This window comes from Pezoporus occidentalis, unplaced genomic scaffold (assembly GCF_034315485.1).
Source record: "Pezoporus occidentalis ecotype Australia unplaced genomic scaffold, CSIRO_AGI_Poc_V1 ctg1, whole genome shotgun sequence".
Classification (NCBI taxonomy): Eukaryota; Metazoa; Chordata; class Aves; order Psittaciformes; family Psittacidae; genus Pezoporus; species Pezoporus occidentalis.
Window position 1 is genome coordinate 647,749 of NW_026912778.1, and position 20,066 is coordinate 667,814.

The 20,066-nt window shown below is 37.8% G+C and overlaps 1 protein-coding gene across 1 annotated transcript in view; it reads right to left on the reverse strand.

Moving 5' to 3' along the window:
• Positions 1–4,163: 4,163 nt before the first annotated feature.
• The window catches only part of PDGFC (platelet derived growth factor C), a 129,257-nt gene continuing 113,354 nt past the window's right edge, over positions 4,164–20,066 (reverse strand). The window contains exons 4-6 of the mRNA XM_062607472.1: positions 12,280–12,487; positions 6,468–6,685; positions 4,164–5,796 (exon numbers count right to left, since the gene is read on the reverse strand). Coding sequence (XP_062463456.1) covers positions 5,680–5,796; positions 6,468–6,685; positions 12,280–12,487 — 543 coding nt within the window. The 3' untranslated portion in view covers positions 4,164–5,679. The remainder of the gene's footprint in view (positions 5,797–6,467; positions 6,686–12,279; positions 12,488–20,066) is intronic.

Here is a 20,066-nt window from a genome sequence, read left to right on the forward strand (position 1 = left end):
ATTCAAAAGGTGGATAATTGAACTGATCACTGTATGATGCTATTCTTTGGGAACCATAAAAACATCATGGCCTTCACTGGCGCTCTCTCTTCAATGAGTTTCATGTAGCAGATCCCAAGGCACATGCCACAGATATGACTGAAACAGGACAAAGACAGTTAAACAAGTTTTCTTGCTAACCTTGTTAACTTTATCAGGATTCTGTAGAGTGAAAGAAAAGCTAGTTTACTAAGAGAGATATGATTTGTCACTCATTCTGAACAGGAGAGACACCAGAAGCAAGCTGGCTTGGAACTGTCTACAGCACTGCAGAATCCGAGAAAGGCAGCATAGGCTTGAGTTGAACTAGAACTTGAGTCTTTACTAGGCAAAAAAACCACTTGCCAAATTGGCTATATCAAAAGACAATCCAGGCCATACAGCTTCTTAAGACTCTTCTTTGAGAAAGAAGTGTTTTGTTCAGAAAACAAGCCTGTAAATGGGGTATTCACATTGATTAACCTCAGAGCTGCCTCAACTGGGAGGGCCAGACTTTGACTCTATACTTGATGAAGACAGATGAGTGTTGTGAAGACTGACACAGAGCATGATTCAGAGCAGGCATTCAGAGCTTACGTGCTCTGAATCACATATTCAAAAAGCTGTCATTTTTCTCCCATGACTGAGCTGTAAACTTATTTTTCTTTCTACAATTCAGGAGAGTTCCAGTGAGGCAACTGGCAAACTGTCTTCTCTGAGAAGCTCTGTCCAATTTATGCTGAAAAAAGCAGCCATATTTTTACTCTGCGATTTTGGCAGACAAACAAACAAAACCACTGTCCCTGGGTTTAAAAGACTTTGAAAGGCAAGTTGTTTGATAAAGCATCCCATACAAAAAAATTATATGAAGCACAAGTTTACTCAAACTAATTTAAGCATCATATCACAAATAGCATCAGAAAAGTAAGGCTGTCTTCTTATCATCAGAGCTTGGTTTGAATGAGAATCTTGCAATCATGACTCTTTCAGCATCTCTCCATGAGGTTTTATGAGAGCGTTTAAGCAGTAGCACTACTACTGTATCTTCAGAAGTCAAACAGAAAGTAATGTTTCCAATTTTTATTTCCAGAGTTTGGTGCAATCAAAATGAGACTATTTAAGCAGCTGGTATCTGAATTGCAAATTTAAAAGACTTTCAACATAATCCTCCATTAGAAAGGAAACTGGGTAACAGCTTACAGCAGCTGATGTAGTAGCTACTAAATAAGCTAGCTTTGTGCTTCTGTCTTTCCCCTCTGCACACTCTGTTGTAACATCCATAATTTTTCCTTCTCCCTCCTGCTGAAAGGGAGCAGTGAGCCTGTGCAACCAGGCAGACAAAGAACAAGGAAACTTAAGAGTTTAAAAGCCAACGGATCTGCAGTTAACGCCCTTGGTGACTAAAGTTTTGGTGTTGCTCCACAGCACTCCCATGCTGGCCACAGCTGACAGGAGGGTTCCAGGAATGTGAACATCTACAGAATCCATAAAAACAAGGCTCACCATCAGTTGGCAGCTCCCCACCTGTTCCTCTAGGGGGAATAATCACTTTTAGCTGAAGCCATTTCTTTGGAATACAAGACCTACAAAAAGCAGCCTAGACAACTTGGGATTTGTCTGTTTACAGGAGCTACTTTATTCCACTCAGCTGTTTCCATTGCTTAGGCGCATTGGAAAGAGTAATTTCCCGCTTTGTTCCCAAACACTGATGCTTACATTAATGCAGTCCAGCAGCTCAGGTCTTAAAATAGGCAGCAACAATTTAAAAAAATCCCCACAAAGATGTAAGATCAAAACTTGCAATTTCTGTTCCACACTGAAAATCACAGGCTTTCTACCCAGTTTTGATAATCTCTTTTCCATGCACGCACCATCCTTGGCATTTAGCTGCGATGACCTGCAACTGTGAATGCAACATTTGCTTGTTAGTAATTCATGATTAGTATCTTCTCCTAGTTTTACCACACGATTTGCTTAGAAACAACAGAAGTAATGAAACAAAACCCTCAGAGGAGCATTTCCTGGGTGCTGCTGTGTGTAACCATAGGTATATAACAAGCCTTGGCTCACCTTAGGGCCACAGGAAGTTAACACCTCTCAGGAACACCTGACTGAAAAAAAAAAACATCTTTCAGTAAGGAAATCTTCTGAGGGAGAAATTAAAACCTCTCAATGGGGGATTTTTAAGCAAATTAGGAGAGGTGGTGTTAGGCAATTGTTTGTCTTAAGCACAGTGGGAAATAATCCCTTTATGCTAAACTGTACCTACTGTAATCACTACACTTACTACATGCAATTCTGAAGTATATTTTTTAAAGTTTAAGACCAAAGACTGGCAATGTTCAAGGCACCCCAACTAAACCCAGAGCCGTGCATCTCCCTGTTCCCTCCCTTCTGTGGGCTGGCACCACCCCTGCACTCCCTGCTGCAGACAGCCTTGTACCTGGGTCTGACAAAACCTCTGGGAGAGTAAGATGTCACCGCACCATGGGGCAGCCGGCAGCAAATTAGGAGACCATGGTCATTAGGTCATTAGCACTGTTTCTGTCTTGCCCTTTTCTGCTGTATCTGCCTCAGGGGCCCAGCATGGCCCAGCCCGGCCCAGCCCTCCCTCATCCTCTCACCCTTCATGGCCTCCTCTAGCATATTTTACCTCACATCACCTCACCCTTTGCCACCCAAGGGGAGGTCACCAATGTGATTTATTGTACTGACAGTAGCTCCCCTGCACTGTCAGGAGGCACCTTCAAAACATTTAAAGACTCTTCTGGATGCCAAGACCACAGAAAACACAGTAGGATCTCTAGACCAAGCCTACTGCAGCTCGGTGGGACACCGTATGGGTGCACCCCACCAGAGCACCAGCAGAGGTTACCACTACCAGGGGCAGCTGCTCTACCCTGCAGCACAGAGCAGGAGAACCCTTCATTGCCTTGGTGGCTGGCATCTTTTCCAAATCCCATCCTTTAGAACAACTGAGCCTGTCCATACTCTTTAAGCTACTGAAGAGGTGGAGTGCTGAAAGCCCGGAATATCCGAGGGAAAAACAAAGTCTGGGCAGTGGCAGCTTCAGCACGGAGCCATGGAGGAGGGGATGGGCTTTATGATGCTTGGCAAGAAGATGGCAAACAGCAGGGATGGTGATTTTGGATGAGATACACAGCACTGAGAAGCACAGGGATGTAAAGAGCAAAGGGATACAGAGCTCAGATGGAGGTCTACAGCAAGCAATTGGGAAGGAAACTGGTACAAGAAATTGTTAAGGAAGGAAAGGAGCTAAAGCCAGAGGGGCAACAGAAGAAATACTTGTGACATTTGGAAAACATTACCTCCCATACCCTTAAATACCCACCCTAAAGTGCATGTTGTGCCTTCTTCCACTACCAAGTCTACAGAGATGATGATACCTTCTGTATTTTCTATGGCAAAAAAAAATCTGTAATGGAATCAGAGTTTTCAAGTCTTCTTCTGAATTAGGGTGCCAGAAGCTATGATTTCTGATTTTATCTCAACTTGCTTTTCAAAAGCTCTTTAAATTACAAAAAAAAAAAGGACAATATTAATTGGAACAAAATCCCCAACATCTCTGCAAAGCACTCTTTATTCTGGTCAAAGACTCAAAATTCAGGTAAACCAGGTTTCTCATGTATCCGTAATTCTGCATTCTGATACGGGGCTAATATTCGGACTTGATTATTTTATGCTACATTTACACCAAGTATTTTTCTTAATCAGCAGGAGGTTGAGGGTCGGCAAACCAGACCATCTATGACAGAATCAGAAGCCCCCTGAGAATTTTCCAGAACTGATATCAGAAATTCACACCAACTTGCAAAAACCTTCACATTTTCATTAGAACTCATTTTCAAGATGGAAACAATAACAGATATTATTTCACTTTGATGGCTTCACATCGACACAGTTTTGAACATTTTTAATGTTTATGCAAATAGCATCACATTCCTTCCTCTTTTTCTTCATGTGGATTTACAGTAAAGCAGATTTAATAAAGTGGAAGCCTTGGTAACGCAAGACTTGTTTTCATAACTGATTTTTAAAATGGTAAATAGAAAATCACCTTCTTTAACTTTTCCCGTTACTGTATATTGAACAGATACAAATATGCAACCACACAGAAACACCTGTTCTCCCAAAATTAGCATTATTACTTTATTTGGTGATTCATTACAATCTGCAAATCCAATAGTCAAAAAAATAAACTAGGCATAATGTTAAAGCATTTTACAAGCAAAATACTTTACTGTTTCCTTTTCAATTTGCATAGGGCAGAATAAGGGTATTGGTTAAGGAATATAATGTACAGAAAAAACATATTTCATCAAACTGTTCTGAAGAGTGTTATGATCCTGTGAGTGAACAGTACTTAAACAGTTATAACTGTCAGTGGAAAACCATACACTTTAACAAGGCTGCCTTCCCATGACCATGGTGCATCATGAAGACTGCAAGCCACTGGGCTTCTTATGCTGTAGATCATTCTACTTTCAAGAAATTAAAAGAAGTTAAACAAGCCAGAATGCATCTATCTATGCTCATTTCTTTTCTACCTGAACAAAGGCCAGTATTGAGAGAGGGAATTTTCAAAGTCAGCTTCTGAAACTGCTTATAGTAACATCTGTCTCTCATATTTTCAGTGTCATGCAGCTAGCAAGCTTAGAGCTTCATCCACATGTCTCTCTGCATTATTCCTGTACATCCAGGTAAAAACTGGTGTTTTTTCACTGTGTAGTGACCAACTGCAAAGAGATCATGCTCCTTTTCCCATTGTTACCACATCTCTGTTCCTCCAACTGTACAAATCTGGCTTTAAAGTCTCACAAAACTAAAAAATAGTTGATCTAGGTTGTAATAAAAAAAAAAGAATATTAAATACCTTTGGTAAAAATAGATATATTTAACAAGTTTAGAAAAAGCAAATAGTTATGTTGTCAAAAGGAGAGTATAAAAATGTACACGATAAAAAGTAACAAACAAACAAAAACTCATCAGCCATAGTAGTAAGAATAAAGGCGCTGTTCTTTTCAATGTTTGCTTCCTTAGCTCATGTTATTGTCCAGTCTTCTTTCTAAAAGGCAGGAGCTTTACTAGAGCTTATGGAAAAATCCAGTTCTTCCTACCAGCATTAGGCAAATTATGTTTAATTCAGAACAAGGCAGTCTGTTTTAACCCAAGTTTATACAACAGAGAATGCTTTGATTTAGAGTACATAGGAGTAGTTGAACACAAAAAGAGATTTTGGGTGTTTTGAAACAGAGGCCAGATGCACTGAAGCTGTAGAAATGAGACCGTCAGCAGGATCAAGTCTCCATGATGTGAGCCTTCTAACTTTGTTTTTACTCCTAAATTTAAATCCATGTGTTGTTAAGAAAATTGTGGGGAAACAAAAACAATACATTTATTTTAAATCCCTCATTGATGCCTTTCTCCCATCCTTTTAGTGGGCCTCCAAACAGAGCTGTCACACAACATATAATCCCAGTTTGGCTTCTCCTCTTTTTAGAGCTCACTGTAAATCTTGAAGATGGAAGATCCCCGAAGCAAACAACTGAGATTACAGAAGGAGATAATGCACAAGCCCCATAATAGAATCAGCCACTGATTGAGTGTGCTTTGAAAGAAAACAGCACAATTGAATCATGTTTATCCTTCAGTATTCCCTTTGCACACACAGTCACACTCCTCGTGGTGTTCCAAGGGTACATCTGTCAACGATTTATGCAATCCTCGAACACCAATCCTTGGCTTCAGCTGAAGAACCTGAAGGAGAAGAACCCAAACATCAAGAAAACAGCAAATGCTTCATCATACACCTAGTCTAGGAGCTAGATAGCACTGGAACCATGCTAGGTGACAGAAAGCACATTAAAAGAAATAGGCTTTATTCAGCTGAATTTTATTCATTTATTCCACCCACCAATTATTTTTGCTTCTACCTCAAGACTTTACAAAACCAATTAAAACATGTTAAGCAGATACTTGCTTTTATCAAAGAAGAGTCTTGCAGTTTCATATTTCTATTTATTTAAGGACTAATAGCATACTTAACCAAATGGAATTAACAGATAATTCTACAATAAATGCTTTTAGTTATAGATTTATACTGGAAATGGACAGGTCTCTGTTCCTTCATAAAGTTCACATCTACCACTAGACAGAGCTGAACAAGGAGGTGTGGCTGCGGTGGATCTGAACTGCACCAGTAAACAAATAGCTCAGGAATGACTTAATAGTTCCACAGAAAGTATTTTAACAAGGGAGATATTGCCTTTTTTTTTATGTAACACTTCATAAAAATGGTAAAAAAAAAATTTACTATAAGCGCAATATATAAAATTTGAAAATATAGTGGTGCATTCCTATAGTAAAAATAAATTCCTTCATTGGCTTTCAGTTATTTCCAAATATGCAAATGTAAAAAAAGCACTCACCTCATGGTACTTTTTGGTGACTTTTGTTGGTACGCACTGGCATTCATTGCAACTCTGATGACAACAGGCACAGTTTCCACCACAACGTTTAACCAGAAGACACAATGGCCAGAAGATGGTGTCTGTTCGCTTCAGCTCCTCCCTCAGTGACACTGAGAAGTTACGAGGAGTACAACTATACAGCCGCACCTCCTCCTTTAGGAGGTTGAGATCAACCACTGCAAAAAAGACAAACAAACTGGTGCTTTTCAGACTCATAACCAAACGTCACTGGTGGCAAACCAACTTCAGCAGTGCAGAACACTTGAGGAAAGTTCATTTTTGTGCAGGTGGTACAGGTTCAGTACACATGTCTAATACTGCAGTTACAGAAATACCATGTAACCTAAATGGAATTATTGTCGTATAGGAATATTCACCAATTATTTTATAAGTCTGGTAGAGTTGGTTCAAATGAAACAAAAGAAGCTTTGGCTACTATGTTCCAATGTGTGTTTTATCAAATCAACCATAATGGAATTCCCTTTGTTCATGTTCATATGCTGAGCTCTCGTGTTGCTATTCTATATTGATTTTGGATTGGAGAAACACAAATAGCAATTAAGAATCCTGAAATCCTCCAAACACATTTTAAATTCATTTTCATAAAGCATTCAAACTTCTTCCCTGCTGAAATTTCAATTACTGCTTCTCTGCAAGGATGATGTAAGCATAAGAAAGAATGAAACAATTCATATCTAGGAGGAACATGCTTCCACTGACTTCAAGAAGTCATAATCAGTGAGTAATGTACAAACAACAAATAAAATCACAAGTATGTGTATCTGTATAACTATTAGCAGGTTCAATTTTCCCCTCTTCCTTCACAGCAGCATAGATACATATTTCTGTTGCTTCTGTAAGATTTATTTTCACTTAATGTGCTTTAAATAAAATAACAGCTTCTCCTTGTAAGCACCTAACTTGAAGTGCAAGTTAAAGATATTAATATTTGGCACCTGTTTCCCTATAAACTGGTTCCACTGTATCACACCAAAGTTTCACTATGCACTGGTTGAACACCAAGCTCATGAAAAGATCTGAAACAGGCCAGGCTCCTTTAGGTTCACCTTAGCTGCATAGCTGAGAAAGAACAGGTCTTCAGTTCAGACTGAAAAACACTGGACTTGTGAAAAAATTAATACTTTTTAGCCCTTTTTTTTTGGCGAAAAGCAACATATTTCAGAAAAGCTAGACCAGAATCACCATAATCTGGGATCACAATCTGGGATCATTTGTCCTCTCCAAACCTATGACCAATAAGTAACAGAAGTCATGTCTAATTCACAGGGGTACTTTATCTGGTAAAAAAAAAAAAATTAAGAAAAGAAAAAGAAAACCTGATGATAATATGGCTACTGGAATAACTGAAATAGAGGTTTTGAACAGAGCAAAGCCCTTAAAAACAACTGGGTTTGAGCTAAGCCGAGAAGAAACTAGGGGAAAAAATACTCAAGTGCATTGATATTACTTGACAAACACTTTACCATTACTGCTAGCCGTTTGTAAATAAAAAGATATAAAATAAAACTAAAATATTTTCCTGATTTGAATCACCCTCTAGAGAAATGCTTTTTCCTTCTACTGTGTGAAGAGCCTCTAGAGATCACGAAGGAGAACTTCACCCTACCAAGGCAGGATAATACCTTTCGATTCTAGTTAAACATGTAAGAAACAAAGAGAATTTAGAAGCTGTATTTCTCTAGTAGAGATGCTTAGTAGTATTGTCCCAGGAGCAGATCTTTGGGTAGCAGTTTCATTCCAGATTTCTTCAAAGATTTCTTTTGCAGACCATATCCATATACAGGTATCCATAAGTAAGGGTTTATTGTTGTGAAAGGTCAGTTAAACACACTGAAGCCTTTTCTCTGCTTGCACTTACAGTGAATGCCAAGCTGGGGCACTTCATTCCATCACTATCAGGTTAACATAGGCTCCTAAATAAACAATCGCATTTTTAAGAGCAAAGAGCCTGTAATAACTCCAATAAAGTTACTGATAGGATGCCAGCCTGCCTCCCACACTGCAAGAGCATTCCTTGGAGAAAGCTCAGAAGGGAGCGGAGGAAAAGAGAGACAAAACTTCCGGGGGAGAGATTCTCTCTGAAAATTAGAAATTATTTAAGCTCTTCTGATCAACTAATAGCTGCAGGCTGAGTCATTTAGAGAGTGGACATGTCTACTTCCATTAATCATGGACTGTGGATAGGAATGGAGGAGTACTTTCTCCTGTTATGTTTTTAAACATATAGTAAGTGAACTGTCTAAATTAAGATAAAATGCCTAATGCATAATAAGAGAAATGCTAGTTTTGCTAATCTGGTAGATTTTTAGAGAGACTGACATGCTTGGTACAGTGAATTTCAAGAAGCTAAGCCTATGTGTCCTAACACAATTGCTGCTCAGCCCTTCACCATGAGAAATTGAAAACAGAAGCTGGAAGCTGATGCCTCTTCCAGTAAGCCCAACAACCAGTGGCAGACATATGCCTGTGTGGTTGTGTGCTTCTCTGTTACCTCCTGCCTACTGGCAGCAGTGGAGGAATGTAAGCAGTGGAGTAATGCATCCATTTCCCTAGTCGTACTAGGGAAATGGATAGTTTTACTAGTTGTATGTATAACATAAAGAGCAATACACTAAAATGACCAGCGACCACATTACACAATTTGTCTCAAAATTGGAATGAATTTGAACCCTGCAAGCCTGATTTTAAATTTTAAAAAGGTTTTTTTTTTTAATTTCTAAAAAGGTTCTGTGGAAGAACACACAATCAGCTCTTTGTAAGTGTCTTTTAGTGTGCCTTGCTGTTATAACAGGCTTCAGGAGAGATGAAAAATGTCATGTTTGGTTTCCATGTTTTACAATGCACTAAGGTATACTGCTGTTCTACCTCACACTGAACCCTCGCCCTACCTTGTGTAATTCAGTTTCATTAAAAGGTCTGTGGCAAATTTATCTAGTGCTTATATAATCACTTCTTTGAAGTGTGTGAATGAAGCTGTTATTTTTTCAAAGAGTATCTGTCTGTCCAAAATTTATTTTAACACACTGCGGGCACAAAGCTAGATGAGAGAATGTATATATTCCCTTAAAAGTGTTTACTTAACCACAATAAAAGGTTATGTGGATTTCCCAAGTGCACTGAGTTACAGTACCTGTTATAATGTGAACATTTAAACACTCCTTCAACTTGGCTTCCACCCATGTATCATGTTTGACACAACAGTCAAAGTTATTTTTGTCTAGCACTAGCTTGGGAAGAATGAGAGGCTCTGCAGTAGCACATGAATGGGAAACACTAAAATAAGAGTAGAAGGGAAAAAAGGGAGAAAAAAATGTAGATGCAGGTAGGACTACAGTAAAGTGTATTTCAAAAGTGAGCTTTTACTGGCACGTACAGCTGAAGTAATCCATTTTCACACCAGTCTGAAAGTAACTGTGTTCTGCAATTGGCAATGCAATGGCCTTGCACCCTCTGGGACCACTGTAGAGTACCACGGGGAGCTCTCCCAAAACATTTTTCCAGCTGGATGCTGCTCCCAAATTCAACAAAACAAATACTGATTGGGGCACTTGCGTGTGGGCACAGATAGCAGCAGGTTGATTTTCATTCCTAAGCACCTTGGAGATGTTCCTGGGAGTGTAAGTTTCTCACTGGCTTCTACAACAGGTCAGGGAAAAGACCCAAAGGAGTGAAAAAGACAAGAGAGATATACAAGAAAAGCATCTAATAAGGACTATGGCTGTATTGTGACTCCTTTTTAAGCATACTTCAAAATATGCTGTAATGATTATGCATAGATTTCTGTGGGAAGTGATGGGATGATTTTTTTTTCACAGCAAAATGTATTTTATTTTTAAGTATGCTTAATATTATAAAGAATTTAGAACTATATTTAGACATAGAAGCCTTTGAACTTAGTGTTTCTTCTTCCTGGCTAAAAGTTTTTGGAAGCATTTTATCCAGAGAAAACATCAGATACAGAAGATCTGTGGAATTCAGGCTGTCTAAATACAGTCTTTTTCACATGAATTAAGTAGGAGTAGAAGAAAATACATAAAGTAACATATGCTATTAATTACATTTTCATTTAATCTAGACATAAACTGATGTTTGTCTATGAAAGCAGGACAGTAATTTAGGTTTTACTAAATACTGCAATAATAAAACTGATCTGATTACAGAATCAAAGACTTTGATAAAACCCAAAAAATTTAGGGCATGCACTTCTCTCAGACATTTCTTAAAAACTTTTAAAATACAGCAAACATGCTACTGGAAGGAGTAACATGTACTAAAAAAGAAGAAAAGAACAAAAAGATGTTTGAAGGTTTGCTCTCTCTCTTTACTGAACAGACCTAACAGTTCATACTATGTCATCTCAACTGGACATATTTTCCACCTCAGGCAATTACATTACACACTCAGTAATGTAGTCTGAGGGTGGTCTCTTAACGATAAATGTGGCAATGCCATGATATGTTTATTCAGTGGAAAAATCTATTTCAGCATCTAATTAGGAGTCTTTAAAAGATTTACTCTGATAGTTTCTTTCTAAGATATGTCTTGCAGGGAGTTGCTTTTGTCTATATAGATGTTATCCAACACCTGCATTTTAGTTTATGCAAGGTTTCAGAAATTATATTTTGTTTTTCTCCCACTTACTGTATGCTTATGGCATACATTTGGCAAATACTGAATCCCTTTAAGTAGGAACGTGTTAAATGACTATCTGAAAGGCACAGTCCATTGCTGAAAGCTTTTAAATAGATTTCCTCCTCTTTGGCTCTTGATTCAGTTGCTGTGCATATCGCTGTAGCAACAGGTAGGGTGGAAGGGTTGATTTTTACTCTCACATCCAAGAATTAGCTGTCAAAAACTTACATTTCAGTTATGGAAGGGTTTACTTCCTCCCTTTTTCTTGCAGATCAGATGATAACCTAGCTTGCATTTGTCAATACAGGAGTCTATTAATTTATGCTCATATGTTTTCATTTTCATGCTGAATGGTGTGCAAGGAAGGAGGTGTTGCCTGCATGCTATCCATCCACATGGTATCCATAAACATGAAGTACTGGGCAACATCTGGATGATATGGCATAGAAAATTCATGAGTGTCAAATACAGATGGAAGAAAATGTCTTGCTGAACAAAAAACAGCTCCACAAGTCTCAAAATACATAACCTACTTTACATCTGATTAAATTGATAATGCACGATCAAACTGGACATGGACACAGGGATTTCATAAGGTATCACAGAAGAGAAAGATAATTGCTCTCAATTCATATGGTGTAAGTAAATAAACCAGTACTCAATGATACAGGAAGTGTAAGAAATTCCCTACCTCAAACACAAAATCAAGTTTTTCCCCTCCACAAAAAAAAAAAAGAAGAAACTCACAAAGTTAGATATTGTCACCCAGCCAAGATGCCCTCCTATTTTGCAGAAAAGATCTCTCAGGTTCCCTGCAGAAGACTACCCTGCCTGCTTCTATTTTTTTTTTTTTAATCCCTTTGTTACTTTATCCTGCTAAATTCCTTTACATTCTGAGTTTAGTTACTGTCCTTTTTCAGATAATGTAACAGTGAGAACAGCTAATAACAATGATCTCTGCTGTATTTCCAACATATTCCTCTCATGGAACCAAAATACAAAGTTTGGAACCAAAATACGATGCTCATATTTACTGTTAATTTGTTAACATTTTAATTTGTTTCTTAAGAAAACATACCCGGAGAAAGCTGCAAGGCCAGAAAGAAGAGTAATTTACCTCTTGATTTCCTCCCATGAATATATGCCTTTCCAAGAAGTTGCCACGTTGGCCTGTACAAATCTTCCAAATCCAGTTGCCAACGATCTGGTTCAAGGTACCGGATAAGCTCTTCCACTGTACTAAATCCAGCAACGGCATTGTTTAATACATCTAACGGTAAAGATGATGGGGGAAGCAATGATGGGCTAGGTGCTTCTGTGTGGTGCTGCAATCAAAGCCAAAAGAAGAGTACCAGTCAGAGGCTTAATGGATCTGCTTTGATGAAGTGCTATACTTTATGAAGTTATGTATCTGGGAAAGTTTGTAAGTGGCTAGATTGTTTCCAATGTACAGTTTACCTTATAAGACAAATGACATGAGTCAAAAAGTACCTAATTACTCTTCAGCAATAACTGTAAACAAACTTGCACTAGACAGTTTTCCCACTTCTTACATTCCTAGCCTTGAGGACAGCATGCCACTATACCTGTTCTTTGAAGAATTTCACTGAGTGACAGACCATATTTCTATTTTAGAAACAGAACAAAGAGTCATTTGAAAATACGGCCCCATTAATGGCAATTACCGTAACACTCAAGAAATCTGAGGAAACACACATTTCACATGCTGCCTTTCCTCTGAAATCAGCCACAATTTTGTCTTCTGATCTGTCAATGTAAAATATGAATGTACCCTAGTACAAAGATTGCAAATAGTCCCACTCCCATGTAATAGATGAAAAAAATAAAAGGCACCAGTTGTGTTTCACACAGCACTTAGGTTTCTGATTAAACAATAATGAAGTAATAACAACATCTGACATTACTATAATTATTTCTCCCTTAAAAAGAAGTAAAATACATTCCCCAAGGATATCAAAAGTATTTATATGCTGAAATTGAGCACTGAAAGAGTCTATGTACTTTTCCACAGCACAGATCTCATTGAGAAACTCATGGACATGGGGTACTCAGTCTAAAGGCAATTCAAGCAAAGTGAGAATTAGGGCTTTGCTTACTCTACAGTCAATTTTAAAATTAGCATCAATTAGCCTTGCTGAATTTTCCTACCACAATCCTACAACATAATTAAGAACGAAGGACTGAATGTTCTTCCAACAAGTGAGCTAGCATGCTTCTTGTCCATTCCCTGCGCAGTGCCTGTTAGTGGTGCACAATATTTCCATATATATTTATATATTTGTCTATATTTATTATACATTTATATATATACACATATCTATTTAAAAATCCTCATTCAACTTAGTGTCAAAAATGGCACTCTCAGTATTCTAATATGAAGTGCATACACTGTAATTTTTTCCATCTGTAATGTCAGATCAATTGCATTCATTTAACTTTACAAAATGATCACAGAAATTTATATGAAATGTAACAGTTATGCAGGAAAAATAATGAAATAATCCTTGCAACAATACATACTAAACAGCAGTTTTCTGAAATACATATGCCTGTGCTAGCTGTTATTTCATACCAATAATTATATTTTCCTTTCTGTGCTCTCAATTCTATTAAATATGCATCTTAGGTTTCAGCTAATTGTGTGGTTGAAAGGGCAGCAAATGGAAGTAACCACCATGCCCTTCTTAATTTTTGCTTCAAGCTTTTTTCTCTCTCCATCTTCCAGAAATGGAGTCACTAGAATAACTTGTGCTGCTTTTTAACTGGGAGTCTTGCAAAAGCAATTAAAAACACAGATCTAGTGTGCAACCACTATTAACTTTACCGTATTTTTATCTTGCTAATCTAGCATCATTTCCAATACAGTGAGTGAAGTAGTTGCTTCCCATTCTGAATGAATGTGGATTTCAAAAAGTTAAAAGTATTTTTCCTTCTTCTCTTTACTGCCCACATTAAAAACATGTTGATCCATCCATCAGGTTATGATAATAAAGTAACAGATTCTGGTCCATAAGTTAAATATTTGCTTTTAGCAAAATATTCTACTCAGCAAGTTTCAAAATAGTGCTGCGACACTATAATTCAGATGGTCAAAAAAGTAAAAATTCCAAAAATTTTCTTCCTGTTTTTCTCCACCAGGATGTATTTGTAACAGTCACATTTCCTGGTTTGAAAGTGAAGGGTTTTGCTAAGGTGAAAAACAAAACAAGGATCAAAGGGCAGAACTAGTGACTGATGAAAAAGAAAAATAATTAAAATTGTCTTTGTTTCGTTTCCAGCTAAAGAATTTACTTTGGTGTCTCACTTCTACAGGGATTTTTTGTTGCCAATGTAATACATGGATTCCAGATGAAAATCCACTGGTCTAGAATCTATTTCCACATTTACAATTTAGGACATGCACACTTTGCAAGAACTAACTCATCGATTTACGTTATTCTGGATCCAATCAGCATTTACCCGAGTTAAAATGTTATGAGGATATGGTGAATCATTGCACTTAATGGTAATGCAATTAAAGTTGTCATCGCTTTCTAATCATTCTTACAGTGAACCAAAACAGCAAAATTGCACAACTTTCAAGGTGAATGTTTTAGAAAAAAGTAATTAAAATCTCAAGATTAAGAATGTTTTTCCCAATAATCTCTTCATTTAGTCAATTTAAGTGACAGATAAAATGTACCAAAGAGTAAAGGCAATTGGTCTCATAAAGCTATAAAAGCAGTAATTTATATTTATAGCACAGTAACGACGTTTATGAAATCTCAATTCAGTAAATTGTTTAATATAAATGGCAATTCAAATTATACTCTACATTGCTTTTACTTGCGAAGAGATATTATTTTATAACTTAGACCTTTTTGACAGAATGTCCAGGGCAGCATAAATGGTACTCTTCAACTAAAACTGTATCTTGAAATTTTACACAATTTATAATTTCACTTGGCTTTCTCAAAATTTTTTTTTTTTTTTTTTTTGCACTACATAGGCCATGTTTACATATGCAGTGAGGTTTTACTCTCAGAGACAGTACCAGGAGAAATTACTCAATGCAAGAAATTAAAACTCAGCTTCATTGATGTGACATACTTTTTAGAGCAATCAAATAAAAAACTGCAGCCTAACTCTGAAATGCAATATCATAACGGAAACTTCAAAATACTGAAATGTTCATTAAACAGAGATTTCTCTCACATTATATAGAAAGTCTATCACTTCTATTACAACCTTTTCCAATTAAATAATCTCAGATAAAAGTCTACATGCCTAGAATTTAATCTACATCCCTCCTGACATTCCTACTCTGCCCCTTGCACCCACCTACATGCCTGACACAGACTGGCGCCAAGCTACTCCCTTTGCACTGCTGCTGACATCAGTACTCAGTGCATCTCAGAGATTCAATTTCACTGCAGGACAGTGGTGTGAATGCCTCGCAAGAGGACCACCAATAAAGTCGAGCTCTTTTGCTGCACAGAGTTGATGGAGCTACACATCTATAGCTGGCATCACCTAACTTACTCCACAGAACTGTATCGTATCTCCCCTAACTGGTCAGCTAGCACACAAACAACCTCTGATGTAACAGAAATCTCTTTATCTGACAGGGGAGACATAATTGAAGACAGCAGACACTTGCTTAAGTATAGCAGCTATTCAAGTGACTTTCCTGATGGAGACATTGCTGGGAAGTGGTGTTCTCCAAGCTTTTCTACAATAACTACCAACTGACAGTAAAACATCTTTTCTGTCATAGCAGTGCATGCTCAATTAATACCAATGTTTTAGGCTTGAGACCACTTTTTTATTTTTTTGACAATGCATGAATAATTTCTGTCGAGACAGTTTGAAAAATACATCAACAAGTTCTTTATTTTAATGTGATTCCTCTCATAAACAGAACACTACGGGTTTTGTTTTTGGGCCCAGCAAACTATTTCAATTTACTTTAACAGGAATAAACATGTTTAAAACCAAGACAGAGCCAAACAGTTGCATCTTTATTGTTATTTAAAATGATTCAGGAAAACACAGGGCTTCTGCTGCCTGGCAGAACAGCCAAGAATGACAACTAGTGTTGGATCAAACAGAATTTTGATTAGGCCTGTTTATACTGTATTTCTGTAGGTATACTTCACTCTGTCAAAACAAATACCTTATAGAAATGCCCTGTGGAGTTTACAAGCATGAAAGACAGGCCAATAGACCAAATGTAGGCAACAGTTTAAGATATGTGCTTGGAAAAAATTAAGAAGGTAATATATAAAGACTAACTTCACAAAACTATCCAGATCTGAAGATTATATGTAACAACAGTACCCCAGAAGAAAATTAGGGAATAAAATGCATTTTATGGTGCTCATAATGTTAGTTGTGCCCTATTAAAGGAATCAAAGCTACATCTTGTCCCTTTCTCAAAGGGAAAAGTGTAGGATGCTCTTACAGTGTAAAATAAGAACTATTATAGAAGTATAAGAAATATTATATTTACTTCTTACGGAAGTAAAATAAGAATACAACCATCAGTGAAGCAGTAAATCTGAACAAAAGCTGCAACAAATGGATTTGAAATTACCTAGTTGAAGCTCAAACCTAAAGGATGATTTAGTAAGTAGCCTAACCTGAAGACTTGTAATTTCTTGTTCTGACACATACAGCCCGTGTGATCGTGAGCACAGTATTTAGGCCACAGCTTCATGGTGTTAAGCATCTGGCAGTAACATCTCCTTGTTACGCCAGCATGACTGTGTATACACTGTATCACAAACAAGAAATAATCTTTCTGAAAGAGTATTTCTCATTTCCTTTTCTCTTTAATCGCAATCTTATTCACAGCGCAGACCTCCAACAGCTAAGCTGTCACAACCAAAAGCACAGCAGCTGCTAACAGAAACATTTTTAGATTCACTCTGGCACCAGGGATTTCATAGCATGCAGGTTTGTGACAGCCTGATCAGATCAGTAAAACGATCAATTCCTCGATCTCACAAGTTCTGTGAAACAGTGAATACAATAAGCATTTACAGGATGATCATTATTGGTTTATCTGAAGAATCCGGAAGTATTTTACACAGATAAAGGATAAACTTTGGATATGAGACTGTATGTTATAACCATTCCCATTCTTTCACTATCCATCTGTTCTTTCCCTGCATTGAACCTGCTCCAAGGATAAACAATTCAGAACAAAACAGCACTCAACTACAATCCACACAAGATCAGCTCTTAAGCACCATCATAACCCAAACAAAACCTCTCCTTTTCTACTGTCCAATAAGGACAGGACTGTCAAGGTACTGCTATTACCCTCTTCCAGTTAAAGGAGAGGCGAAAAGTAATTTTGCTAGTTTGCTGGAGCCAGGAGTGAGGAATTTCATGTTTAATAATGCAATCACCGCGCTAAGACTGGAAAAACAAAAACAAGTGAGTCAAATACTTGGCATGTCAACACACTTACAAGTAGTGAATAATACGTCTAAAATAATTCCCTGCCCACAAAAGAAAACCCCATTTTCTTAATTTCTTGTCTTCAAGAAAACATTGTAAAGCAGTTTCCTGAGTGAAAACCTATTTATCAGTTGGCATAGTTTGGAGAAACTATCAAACATTGGTATTGTTTAATCAGACTAGAAGGGACTTTATAACAAAGAAAAACTTAGAGGAACCTCTGAAAACAAACTAGGATCAGTACTTTGAAAGAAGTAAAATATTTCTTCTAATGAAATATCCTGACAGTTGGGTTTTTTGTTTTTTTTTTTTAATTATTATACAGGAACACTCCAAGTCCTGCTTAGATTTAAAGATAGGCTCTTGAAACTAATAGTACATGCACATTCTTGTAGCACTCACAATAAAGCTTGTTTTCTGCCTTTATAATCACAGGTAGCCCTCCTATTAGCATCATTAGAAGCTATGAGGGAGAGCAGATATCCAGCTCTTCCTGAGTTTGCCCCGAGGACATAGAAGCTTCTTGGCATAACAACAGCTCTTTCTTTTCTCACGTAAGTACATGCAGTAATAACTGAAAAGCCTTTAGAAATCCTGACCTACCTGAAAAAGTACAAACTTCTACTTGCTGGAGTGTATGCTGTACAAAACAGCTAACCCGTTTGTGAAAGTCTGTGACTTGTAAAGACATCTTCTCTGTGCAACATTAACCTGCATCACTGCCATGCAAAATATGAGTCCTGTTCAAGTAGTAATGAAGAAGGAAGTGGAGACGATCTGTAGCTGGGCTGGTGAGCAACCACCTAAGCAGAGAAATCAAGTTCCAGGATCCTCTTCTTGTGCCTCCAGCAAAGGAATAAAAAAAGAGAAGGAGCAAAGGCAGATAATCTATTCAGACTGCAAAGCCCAGGAACAAGGCACAGATGTTTACTTGCATGTGACAGAGATGGAAGCCAGGAAGGCCAGCACAGTTCCCATCCGTTGCAGCACTTCTTACTTCTTTAGCTGGAGTAACTACCACAGCAGTGGGGATGGTTGCATGAGAGGCACTGCAGCTCCAGGGCTGCTAAGCAGGTAGGTATGGCAAATTAAGCTCCACTGGCACTGAAATAAACATGCATCTATTCAACTCTCCTCACTTCAGAGACTTAACCTCTGCCAGTCACACGAAATACAGGTAGGGACAGCAACTCTCCTCAATCTAATCATCTACTGCACATGAGATCTGGAATGCAGGGTGACAACCCCCTCTTTACTTACTGAACCTCCAGTTCTCTTGCTTTCACAGGAATTTTCTGTTCTTACATTTTGCTAACACTGATTATCAAAAGCTCGTTTAGCTTCCCTTCATATACATGCAAGGCTTCCCTTTTATCTCACTGAGGACCTTATTTACTGGGTATCCATGCACTTGCACCAGTCTATACCTTAAAACCAGACAGAGACAGCTTTCCAAACTCTACATGAGTATTTTTGTTACAGCGCTTTGAGGGCTGTTTCCCAAATTGTGCATCATTTCTACTCTCCATAACCACCAACAGGAGAAATGTCACAAAGGAAATGAGTATGTTCATGCCTTTCTGTCTCTGCTTGTGACGGGTGTGAATAAAGGAAGAAAGATGTGTAAAAGTAGTGTCGGGAGCACCCTAACATTTCTTCAAGTTAAAGTTTTGAGATAAAATATATTTTGGAAAAGTTTTAAATATTGCCCTGGACAGAGTTTCTGTGCAGTTCACAGCTAAGGCCTGTTACTCTAATTATGCTGGAAGCAACGGGGAGATGCTCTCAAGGAAATGAGCAGCATGGAAATAGCACAGGATGTCACTAATCATCAGCCTTCTTCCAGCAAATTGCAGCTTTTTGCCTGAAGCCTGTGCATGCTGACGCCCATCAAAATACAGAACAGAGGTGTGTCACTTCTGTGAAGACAAAGATGACACATATCTAGAGCAAGTTCATAAATGCTCAAAGGATGCTATCAATACCAATAACCTCTGGGAGCCTTTAGCGATTTCGTTAGTTCTCATCATAAACATCTATAATCACATATGCATACACATATACGTGTGTTTAGATATGTATAAAAATACATTCTGCTTGCTGGCTCTGTCATGAGCATCTCTGGCAACCGCAGAAGTCTCAAAACACGAAGTGTACAATTCCTGCAACCCCTAGAATCCATAAAGCCTGTAGATTCAGCTTGCTAGTTGCAAGGGAAGTCAAGTTTTGGTGCCTTTTTACCTTTACAATGGGTTTTTATTATATTTCCTTACATTAGGGATTTGTGGATGTTGTCCTGAATAAGATTTTAGAGAGAAAACTCAAAGACCTCTCATGACTTGGACAAATTTAGACTTAGCAGCCAAAGACTCAGCTTTATTCTGAAAGCATGCCCTGACGTACTGAGTTGAACAGGGAGCATTTAAAAGCAAACAT